Source organism: Daucus carota, chromosome 6 (genome assembly GCF_001625215.2).
Source record: "Daucus carota subsp. sativus chromosome 6, DH1 v3.0, whole genome shotgun sequence".
Classification (NCBI taxonomy): Eukaryota; Viridiplantae; Streptophyta; class Magnoliopsida; order Apiales; family Apiaceae; genus Daucus; species Daucus carota.
In genome coordinates, this window is record NC_030386.2 from 18,832,451 (window position 1) to 18,844,233 (window position 11,783).

The following is an 11,783-nucleotide window of genomic DNA, read 5'->3' on the forward strand; positions in this document are numbered from 1 at the left end:
TAAATGCTCCACATCAGCTTCACACACAGGACATGTAATCGGACATAATACTCCTTTATTTCTTAAAAGATACCTGATAGGTAAGTTATTCCTGCAGAACCTCCACATGAAAATTTTGATTTTATGAGGCAAATCAAGATTCCAGAGCCTATTCCATCCTCTCGATTCAACTACAGCGGTCATGTCTCCATTACGGTCGTACCAAAAGTGATATCCAGATTTAACAGAGTACTTGCCATTAGCAGTAGCCATCCATGCAACTCTGTCTTTGACTTGGTTTTGAGGAATTCGAGTTTGCAGAATACACTTGACGTCGTCATCGTGAAAAGTTTGGCGTATCTTATGCTCGTCCCACTCTTTAGTATTAGAACGGAAATATGCACTAACTTTATCAGTTCTGACGCTATTAACATGATGATTCTCCACACAAAAATCTCTTTTTCCCCGTAGCCATTGATCACTGAAAATATTGATGTCAGTTCCATCTCCTAAAACCCACTTGAAACCTTTACATAACTCTTCTTTAGCTTTCCACAAACCGGTCCAGATAAAGCTTGAGTTAGAACCTTTTTTCGCTTTCAGTAAGTGGCCATCATGAAAATATTTAGCTTTGTAGATTCTAGTGACCAGAGCATTAGGATTTGACATAAAATTCCAGACATGTTTCCCTAGTAAAGCCAGGTTGAAGCTAGTGAGGCTCCTGAAACCCATCCCTCCTTTACTTTTTGCCATGCACATCCTCTCCCAAGCAAGCCATCGAACTCCTTTATTGTTGCTGTTACTAGACTGCCACCTGTACCCGTTCATCATTCTTTCAATTTCTTGACTTAAGGATTTCGGGATTAAAAAACAAGACATGCAGTAAGAAGGTATTGACTGAGCAACATTCTTGATCATGATTGTTTTACCTGCTCGTGACAAAGTTTTATTACTCCATCCTTGAATTCTCTTCCACACTCTTTCTTTTAGGAAACTGAAGACCCGTTTCTTTGATCTCCCTACCAACGAAGGTAGCCCCAGATATTTGCTATCTCCCAACGCATTCGAAACCCCCACAATATCCGTTATCTCCTTTTGTTTGTCACGCCTGACATTCGCACTGAAAAAAATCCCTGACTTTTGATAATTGATCGCTTGTCCTGAATAATACTCATAAGAATTTAATAGCCTTTTAACAGTGTCAGTTTCCTCCTTCGAGGCTTTGAAGAACATGAAGCTGTCATCCGCGAACAGAAGGTGAGTTACAGCCGGTGCTAGTGGACTGATTTTGAATCCATGTACATGCCCTGCTACTGCAGCTTCGTTAATATTATGAGACAGCCCCTCGACGCATAGGAGAAAAAGGTAAGGAGATAATGGATCTCCTTGCCGTAAACCTCTGCTAGGAGTTATAGGGCCTACTAATGAACCGTTGAAGCACACATTATATTGCACTGTAGTCACACAAAGTAACATCCAGCGAATCCACTTATCAGAAAACCCCATTACTTCCATTCTGTGTCTCAAGAAAGACCAATCAACACGATCATAAGCGTTACTTATGTCTAACTTTAAGGCCACCTCACCATCGTTTCCAGACTTTTTCAGTTTCATGTGATGAATGATCTCAAAGGCAATAAGGACATTATCAGTTATGCTCCGGCCTGGAACGAATGCAGACTGATTTTCCGAGATTGTGTCAGGAAGAATCATCTTCAACCTGTTTGCGAGAACTTTTGCAAGAATTTTATAGAGGACATTACATAGAGCTATAGGTCGCAAATCTGCTAAATTCCCCACATTTTCTTTCTTTGGTATAAGAACCAGATTCGTATTATTCAACTCAGCAGGGAAAGAAACATCATCCAGCCACTTTTTACAACAGTTGAATACCTCCAACCCCATGAGCTGCCAAAAATGTTGGAAGAAAGCCGGACTAAATCCGTCCGGGCCTGACGCCTTATTAGGATGCATCTGCTTAACAGCCACATCAAATTCTGCAAATGTCAAGTCTGCAATCAGTTTAGCATTCTGAGTATCCGTGAGCACACCCGTCTCAGAGTTGTTTTCATGGTGAATTCCTGGCCTTGGGCTATTAAAAACACCTTTATAGTATTCCTTCGTCAACTCACACATCGCATCGTGGTTATCAATCAAGTCCCCCGCATCATTTTTCAAATGACTAATATGATTGAGTTTCTTCTTCGATGATGCCTGGGCATGAAAAAATTTTGAGTTAGTGTCTCCTTCCGTAAGCCAAAAAGCCTTTGCTCTTTGCTTCCAATATTGTTCTTCATGAAGCAGTAAATCATTCAACCGATCCCTTTCCTCGAAATACTTTTTGACACCATCTTCATCTTCTCTATTAACAAGCTCATTCAGTACCTCTTTCTGTTTTTTGACTTTCTCTCTAAATTTATGAAAAAAATTCCTTCCCCATTTAGCCATAAAGGAAGAAACCGAAATAAGCTTTGGAAGCAGATGAGTTGGAGGTAAATCTTTCCAGAACGTCGACACCTCTTCATGAAAAGTTTGCTCCTTTAACCACGTATTCTCAAAATGAAATCTGAACTGTTTCCTAGAAAAAGAGAAAGCTGCAAGGTCTAGTTTTATAGGATCATGATCAGAGCGAGTTGTGTGTATTACAGAGAGACTACACAGGGGAAATTTATGCCACCATGTGTCCATTGCAAAAGCTCTATCAAGCCTCTCCCGCACCCAATTCGGGGTGCCTTTGCTCTTCTCCCAAGTAAACTCACCTCCAGTTAGATCAATTTCAGAAAGAGAACAATCTTCAATAGCCGATCGGAATCCATCAAAGAGAGCTTGAGGATGAGGATGAATCCCCTTTTTATCAGTGACATACAACATGTCATTAAAGTCTCCGAATATGCACCAGGGGATTTGATCCTGCCCTGCTAAGTTCCTTAAAAAGTCCCAAGATTCTTGTCGACGAGCTCTTTCTGGAAATCCGTAGAAGCAAGTTAATCTCCAAGCAGGGAGATTCCTTTCCATTACATGAACATCAATGTGATTAGAGGAAGAATTCACTATCTTACAGCTAAAATTATTCCTCCAGAAAACTGCCAAGCCACCTCCTTGGCCAACTCTATCCACAGCAAAGTAATCTGCAAAGCCAAACTTCGAGCATAATTCTGCTATACTATCACCTGTTACTAAAGTTTCTGACAAAAATAACAAAGAGGGTTTATGGGAATTAATCAAGTCCCCTAGAATCCGAACTGCGCAGAGTTTCCCCATCCCCCGGCAGTTCCAGCTTAATAGAATCATTGCGACTGGCTAGCTTGCTTAGCAAGCTTAGCCAAAACATGATGAGAGGATGCTGAACAATCCATTTCAGAAAGAACAGCTTCCCTATGTGTACCCTTTATGATTTTCGAATATCATTAATATCCATTACAGTGTTTGATGCAGGCCCACTTCTCCTTCTCTTCCTATCTTCTATATTCAGCCCACTACTTTCCTCCGCATCAGGCCCAATATAATTATTTGAAATTTGGATAGCTCCCGCTACTACAGATGGTGATAGCTGATTTTCCGCAAACACAGGATTGCTAACCATAATTGGACCAGAATCCCTTGAAACTCGACTTACAGTTATATCTTTATTTTGTACTCCTGAATTCTCGCCCGTGAAACCTGGGCCGTTATTATCTCCCCCCATTTTCGCCTCCCAATCCTTATCTCCCTCCTCCCCTGCCCGGCCACCTTTCTCGGCGGCGCCTCTAGCCAGACACCCCACTCTTTAGCCACTTCATCACCTCTTTTGTCCATGAATCTCCTACAGAATCTCTCAGTATGTGTTACAAGTCCGCACACAAAGCAGAAATATCCAAGTCTTTCATATTTGCAAGTAACTGTAAAGTCCGAACCATCTTTTCTTTTAATTTTCTTTCTCCTCTTGAGTGGCCTCCGGACGTCAATCCTTATTTGAATGCGCATGAACTCCCTCCATATGCTTGTATTGTTCTTAGCATCATACATAAGAAACTCTCCAAAAAAATCCCCCAGTTGCTTGCCCACTGCCTCCGACATAAACCCAGATGGAAGGTTATGAATCTGTACCCATATGTTCATGAACCACAATGGAACTTTTAATGGTTCCTCGCCCGATGGAATCCTCTCAAGCAGCAACATTGCATTATCGAATGACCAAGGCCCTCCATTCAACACCCACAACATGTCTTCCTTGTGGTAAAATTGTAGTAAAAAGATGCCTGGATCAATTTCTTTAATAGTCATTCCCATCGCCGGTTTCCAAATATCTGCCATCTTTGTCTTCATGGCCCTAGTGTTGATATTCTTCTCCGTGAGATACCTCCCAATCAAGCATAACTCATATTTATTGACTTCTTCCTCCACATCTCCATCAAAAACAAAATCCTCATTCTCCTCTTCTTCGATATTCAAATCTGCCATTTGTTCATCTAGATTTTGATATCGAGCCATCGAACTCTCACAATTCGGTACGACCAGAAAGGAGAGAAGAAACAAAACTCTCACAAAGAACTTTGGAGAGAAACTTAACAGTAACGGGCGCAAGTTTAATATTTTTCCGAAGAAGGTTAAAAATCCATTAGAAACGTTTTTGAATTTGTAGGATACTTAGTTGGCAAAATTTGTTAATTTCTTATTCTTCGCACATGCGATCATTTTGTATCAGGAGATAAATGTATTTTACGCCCCTACTATATTCATTCCTGAATTTATATAAAAAATTAAAATATAAATTACATCTCTTGAGTCTTGACCAGCATATTTATTTACATCCCTTCCATTAATTACTAAAAAAATAAGAATATTTTAGATTTCTATATTCAAATTATTCTATATTTAAATTTATTCTTTATTCGAAATAAATTATTTATATAAATATATTTTTAGTAAAAAATTCTCCCCATACACACTAAAGAACTCTAAACAAAATTTTTTAAATTAATTTAAATTTTAAATTAATTCATCCTTATTATTCATAATAAAATTATTAAAATATTAAAAATGATAAAAATCGGCAACATCTGTCTAACACATACTTCTAATATTAAGACAAAATTCTAATACTAGGACACTTTTAAAATATCATATATTAGTTAAGAAGCTGCACTTTGCGGCGGTTTTTAGAAATATATTAACGATCAAAAAACAATATTTACAGAACAAAATTAAATTTTATATTGTTAGTGTCATGCGAAATGGGTTATATTTGATTTGTCACTTCGATTTCAGTTTTATTATTCTTTTCATCTTATTTTATAAATATCTTTATATTCCTTTCATTATATATAAAGAAATAAAGTTATTAATTATATGTGTAATATAATGCTTCATATATCCAGTAATAATATAATGATAAATTAAATAGTCAAAACATATTCATGAACTAAATATACTAAATATTTATATGATAAAATATTATATTACACTTGCAATTTAAAGAGATGAATTTATGTGTATCGAAATTATAATATATTAAGAGGGGTGTATTAGATTGGAATTTTTAAAGCATTTTTTTCATTCATGAAGTCCGAGGGTACTCGATTGAGATTGTTTGAAATCTATTAAAATCTTGGGTATTCAATTGCGATTTTAAATTATACTTAAAAATCTGGTGGTATTTAATTGAGATTTTAAATTATATTTTAAAATTCCATGGTATTCAATTGGGATTGTTTAAAATCCATTAAAATCTGATGGTATTCAAATGCTGATGGATTTTTTTGGATTTTATAACATAATGGATTTTGTGGGATTTTACAGTGTATTTTATGTTTTTTGAAATCCTATTAAAATCATGATATTTTGAAGCATTGTGTTTAAATCCTATCAACTCTTTGACATTCTATCAAGAATCCGCACAAAATCAAAATCACATACAATCTATTAAAATTCATAAACTAAAAACAATCCATTAAAATCCCAATCGAATACAAATAATATCCGCCCTCAATTTATAAAGGTCGAATATTGAATTTTCCTGAAATATTTTAATGTCGGAAAGTACTGAATTATCAAAAATAATTTATATCTAAAATATGCATTCCCTCCCCAAAGTCTTGGAAGACCAAATGTTATAGTCTAAAACTCCTTTCCAATAACTTTGAATAATTTATATCTAAAATGTTATTGGCAGTTTTGAAACTTTCTTCCAATTAAAAAGACATTTTTCAATTTTTTTTGCAATATATTCAAAATTAAAAAATTAATCTATTTTTTTATATTTATAATTAAAAAATTCCAGAAAATTATAATAGTTGAACGGAGCTCTCTAAGCGGCCCGCCTACATGCTACTCACGCTTCTTCTTTGTATAAGTATATATATTGATGATTGATAGAGGTGAATTACATATATATATAAGAAAATTCTACATATATATTTTATATACTATATTCAGAAATATCAATTAAAAATATTTATTAATTATTGAACTTTTATACATGTGATAATCTGGCCAAGTAGTCTCTCTTACTATGCAGCATTTCATATCCAATCGAATAATCGATAGTGCATGCAACTCAAGAAATATTTGAGCCTTATCGATTGTAGAAGCACGAATACTATAACATTCAAGTCTACTAACCTGCCAATAAACATTACACAAGCTCGGAAAACTATATGCTACCAGAGAACCTCCCTAAGAATGCACCATGATCTCTGCTTGCAGTTGCTTCAGGAATGGAATTCCAGTCCCACATTACTCTATCCGAATACGCGCTTTGAGCTGATTCAGCCGGGAACACTGCGAGAGTGAGTGACTGCAATTGCTGCGCAGGCTGCAACACATTATTAGCCGAAAGCTGCAATGTGTCCGGAAAGAATTGGTGTGGCTGGTTAACCGAAGCCTGATGGTAGCTAATTAGTGTATGGAAATCATGGATCGTGTTCGGGCTATTTATCAGTAAACTAGAGCTCGGGTTTTGGCTTGAGAGGCATAGGGATGTCGTCCCAATGTCTTCGGTTGTGCTGTCTGCACTGATTGTGTCACTGAGTTTCTGCGAGGTTTGTTGGACTGTTTGGTCTCCGAAAACTTGTAGTTTCTCCATTGCGTGATGTTGTGCTGGAGGATCGCGATCATGTCGTTTGGTAGAAGGATTAGTTCTTGATGAGGAAGCTCGAGTTGGGAGAATTCGGGGGAGGGAGGGATGATCTTCCACTCCTGGTCTCTTGTACACTCTACAAAGAGAGATTTCAGCCTGTGTACATACATAAACGCGTGATTAGGATCAGATTCTCTGTTAATTGACGATTAAATATGTAATTCTTCGTTCGAGCCTCTAGGGTTGCCTTTAGTATTTATTGCCTGCGGTGTTTCAGGTTGTGAATTAAATGCTACCAGTGAATAAGTTTAGAAGATTATACCAAGTCGAAAATAAATTGAATTGTAGGCCAATCGATCAAATTTACCCGTGTTTCTGGTAGTGTGGTGCTCCGACTAATCATCTATGTACAGCAAATGATTCGTTTCTACAAAGTACTATAAATGTAAAAGCAATTGAGACTCACTTTTTGTAGCCGCTCAGTTTCATGGTGTGGCAAGCGATATTCATTCATGATCCAACTAGTTCGAATGCCTTTCGGAGCTTTGCCTGTGTAGAAAACAAGAGTCTTCTTCAATCCAATCGACCGGAGATTCTCGGTCCGAATCATTCTGTCTGCTCCGGTAGCCTTCCAGTATCCTGAAGTGGTCACACGATTCGGCCGATCTCCATTTCTGTACTTCTTATCTCTCGGCACATAGAAGAACCACTCTTTTTCTCCAATCGCCGCGAAAGCTGCAGCACAATACACCAAAATCAAATTACTAAGTTATCAGTTTTCCTAAAATCTAATAACGTTAAAACATGTCACGAACGTGAAATGATCGATAAAAATCAAAATATTAAATTATCAGTTATTCTAAAATCTCTAACATATGACACGAATGTGAAATGATCGATAAATATCAAAATATTAACCCTAATAGGGCATTATATTCGGTTCTGGTACTACAAGAAAAACGGTCATTTCCTGCACGAGATCTCCATACATACCGGGAAGTTCCCAAGGGTCGTAGCGATAAAGATCAAGAAAAGTGATGAGCTCGACATTGAACCGCTTGCCCTCGACCATACGGCGAAGATAAAACTCCACGAGTTCTTCTTCGGTTGGATGGAACCGAAAACCGGGCATCACCATGTCATGCTCGTGCTCGTCTTCGTCATCGTCTTTGTGGTCTAGGTGGTGATTTTGGCTCATGGTGGAAGATGCGATTGTCATAAGCTAATGCTAGTGTTTCAGAAAACAAACTCATTTTTATTTTTATTTATTTTGTATTTATAGAGATATTATGGACCTTAGGGTACGATAAGATGGTGCTAGTGGAGCAAGTTGTGCAGTTTTGTCCAAAATTAAGTACTGAAATAATTGGTTTTAGGTCTAAAAGTCAATCCTCTTCTCTCTGGCTCGAGAGAGATGGAGAGAGATAGGAAGAGATGGATGTATGACAAAGGACAATATTAAACATCAAGGACAATTAGGTTGGACAGTATGATACATCGTTAGCGGTGAGTTTGGAAGCTTTCGTAATATATGGGCAATAAAAACTTAAGATAATGGTTTCTTATTAAAATTGTTCGGGAGGATAACTATATATTTGGAAAATTCTATAATAATAATAATTAGAATTTAATTAAATTATATTAGCAAACCGATAATTTTTTCTTAAAAATGTAGCTTTTACACTATCATTTTTATATTATAAGTCATTAGTATAAATAATAAATATTTTAATTATATGTTTATATATATTTTTATTATCTAGTTCCATTTTTTTCCTCATATTAATTGGTGATTATGTGTTTTTTGATGTTACGAGAAAAATATTATTTTTCTTATATTGATTTTTAATTTATCCTAGATAACATTAAAATTAAAAAGAGCTGGACGATGATTTGTGTTTGTCTTAAAGAACATGTTAGAGTTAAAAAAACTAAATGATGCTTCGTATTTATTTTCGAGTACGAATAAATTATAATTAAAAATAGATATGTTGGTCTGTCTTTCGTTATTTATATAATTATTTTTATTTTCTGTTTAAAAACTAGAAAAAAATATAATTTAATGATTAAAAAAATGCGAGCAAACTCTATTTCTTATTATTATAGTATAGTATAATATAGATGATTTTGAATAATTATTGGATCATTTGACTGGATTTAAGAAGAAATAATTATTATTTAAAATTAAAAAATTGGAATATAGATAATTTCGATAATTCATGCTAGAACGCTTTTGATTTAAAGCTATACAGTATTTTGAGGGAAAAAACACAGAAATAAAGAGTAGAATGTTGCAAAAAAACACTTAACTACACAAGAAAAAAAGAAGGAAAAAATTTCAACTTCATACGAGCATATTCCGTTTTCTCAAGTGCTGAGAAGTTGAAGTTCCCCGACAAGAACCAGGGGGCAGCTAATAAGAGGACGTACCCTGTGACATGACCCGCAGTGACTCGATTGACTTTCAGAAACTCCTCCTCCTGCAACAAATTATCTGGTTGTGTGTAGAACTTGTTTGTGCGGTGGAGTTGGTGATACCCTGATAGCTACACATCACCGAAATCATATATAATCAAGCAAGTAAAAACAAGGATAATAAATTGAGTAAAACGAGTGCATTTTGTATTTTTTGTCATTATTAAAAGGCCAGGTCGTCACGGGCTTTCTCGATTTTTGACTTTGCCAGTTATCCTTTGCTCTTGCATCATTCTCTAGCCAGAAATGCCGGGTGCAGCGATGACACGACAACGGATCAGATTATTTTCGGATATAGGAGTATATATTTTTCGAGTTATTTGTAACATATTGCTTCGCGAATTCATGATTTTTAATATTAGGTGCCCATTACATTTAAGTTTATCATGTTTTTTCAAATAAGTTTATTATGTTTATGATAAAAACATTTAAATAATATTTTTGGATGATTAATCTTTAAGCGGGAGAACGTTTAATGGCTCAAATTTTGAATGTGCAATAAAATAATCATGTTTATCGGCTCTGTAATTTCAAATTAGATTGATACGGAAGATATCGATACGATTACATGCAGTGATTTAAATGACAACGCTTTGTTTGCGAGCGATGTGTACCGTTGTTCTGCACTTTTCAAAAAGTGTTGTGAACACATTTGCAATTTTTTTTTATGTTGTGTTATTCTCCGGCAAAAGAATAGTATTCTCAAACTAAACGTATTTTTCATAGAGTATGATCCTACAATTTTATATCGATTTGTGAGAGGATTGTGCAAGTAATTGCTTTTACGAGTGGCACTATCTCAAAATGAAAAACTGTGCTTTGCTTTTCCGGAAACAAACTAAGGATCTGTTTGGGAGTGCTGTTAAAAATTGTTGTGCTGTCAGAAAAAGTGCTGATAAAATAAGTGCTGTTGTAGAAATCAGATAATTGTTTAGTAATTTTTTGATATTTACTTATTTTGAGTTATAATATTAAAAAAATAATGTTTTTGGTGAGGTTTTATAATGAAGTCTATAAAAGCATTCTGCAAAAGCTGAAAAGCAGCTTTTTCCAAAAGCATGGGAGGACCTGCTTTTTCTAACAGCAGCTTTTCAGCTAAAAACTGTTGTTCGGAAAAGCTGCTTTTCGATTTACCAAACAGTTTTTCACCTGCTTTTCAGCAAAAAGCTGTTGTTGCTGTCTGCAACAGCAACCCCAAACGGTACCTAAGAAAATGTAAACAAACTGGGCCTATATCGGAAAAGAATCTGGGCCAGCCCATAAATCATAGGCACGTGTCTAACCTTCGACATACGAGCTCGCTGTAGTGTAGCCTAGATAGAGCTGAGCAAAACCGAATCGAAACCGAAAAATCGGACCGGACCGAATAATTTAGGTCCGGTTCGGTCCTAATTTTTTGAAGGTTCGGTCCGTTCGGGTATTTAGGTCCGGATCGAAATAAAATATGGTCCGGTCCGGTCCCCATCGAAAAATTTCGGTCCTGAACCGAACGGACCGAACTTTTATATATAATATAAATAATATTTTTATTTTATATATTAAATAACATATTATACTTACACTATCTAATATCTATATTCACTCTCGAGACTCTAACCCTAATCTAATCAGCATATCTAATCTGATGACTACTTAACTATCCACGACGCCGCACAGTCACACGCAGGCGCAGCACACGCATTACACGCACGTCGTCACAGCATCTATTCGATACTCCACAGATTCTATTCACAGCCTCAGGTGCTAATACAAACTAGCACTTTAGCAGACTAATGTCATGGTTTTAGTTTTTAAAATTTGTAAACTTAAGGCTAGTTTGGAGTGGTGTTTTGAATGTTACTTAGCTCTCTAGATTATATGTGTTGGTAGCTGCATCTTTTTATCATTAATTATGCTTGATGGCTTCCTTTTAACAAATTAATTTGAAATTTTTTTAAAAAGTTCGGTTTTCGCTTATTTATGAGAATCAATAATTTTAAAATTATTTATTCATCTGTTCAAAAAAAAATTATTTATTCAAAATTACTCATTTTCTGTTAAGATTAGAACTTTCAAAAAGTATTTTGTCTATGTAATAAAAGAAATTTGAATATTTTAAATAAATGTATACAATAAAATTTTAATTATATATCTCTAATCACAAAATATTTTGTTTTATCTTATATTAGAGCATTTCCGATGGTTGAAAATGGTTCGCTAAATTGTATATTCTAAATATTATGTAAAATTTGTTTAATTTATAAGACATTGCTTCGATGGCACCAGTTATATT

At 35.4% G+C, this 11,783-nt stretch overlaps 2 protein-coding genes across 2 annotated transcripts; both read right to left on the reverse strand.

Moving 5' to 3' along the window:
* Positions 1 to 3,367: 3,367 nt before the first annotated feature.
* LOC108225991 (uncharacterized) lies at positions 3,368 to 4,449 on the reverse strand. The gene is made up of 2 exons (XM_017400945.1): positions 3,640 to 4,449; positions 3,368 to 3,529 (listed from the first exon to the last, which is right to left on the reverse strand). The coding sequence occupies exons 1-2, from the start codon at positions 4,447 to 4,449 to the stop codon at positions 3,368 to 3,370; spliced, it is 972 nt and encodes a 323-aa protein (XP_017256434.1).
* Positions 4,450 to 6,396: 1,947 nt separating this feature from the next.
* On the reverse strand, positions 6,397 to 8,295 carry LOC108226591 (NAC domain-containing protein 35). The gene is made up of 3 exons (XM_017401572.2): positions 8,030 to 8,295; positions 7,503 to 7,771; positions 6,397 to 7,192 (listed from the first exon to the last, which is right to left on the reverse strand). The coding sequence occupies exons 1-3, from the start codon at positions 8,253 to 8,255 to the stop codon at positions 6,611 to 6,613; spliced, it is 1,077 nt and encodes a 358-aa protein (XP_017257061.1). The 5' UTR covers positions 8,256 to 8,295; the 3' UTR covers positions 6,397 to 6,610.
* Positions 8,296 to 11,783: the final 3,488 nt, after the last annotated feature.

Coding starts and splice junctions, on each gene's coding strand:
- LOC108225991 (XM_017400945.1), bottom strand. CDS start 4,449: ATGGCTCGATATCAAAATCTAGATGAACAAATGGCAGATTTGAATATC. Junction 3,530..3,639: donor GGGAGATAATAACGGCCCAG/GTTTCACGGGCG, acceptor GCGGAAAATCAG/CTATCACCATCTGTAGTAGC.
- LOC108226591 (XM_017401572.2), bottom strand. CDS start 8,255: ATGACAATCGCATCTTCCACCATGAGCCAAAATCACCACCTAGACCAC. Junction 7,772..8,029: donor CGACCCTTGGGAACTTCCCG/GTATGTATGGAG, acceptor ATTGTGCTGCAG/CTTTCGCGGCGATTGGAGAA. Junction 7,193..7,502: donor AAACTGAGCGGCTACAAAAA/GTGAGTCTCAAT, acceptor GTATGTACACAG/GCTGAAATCTCTCTTTGTAG.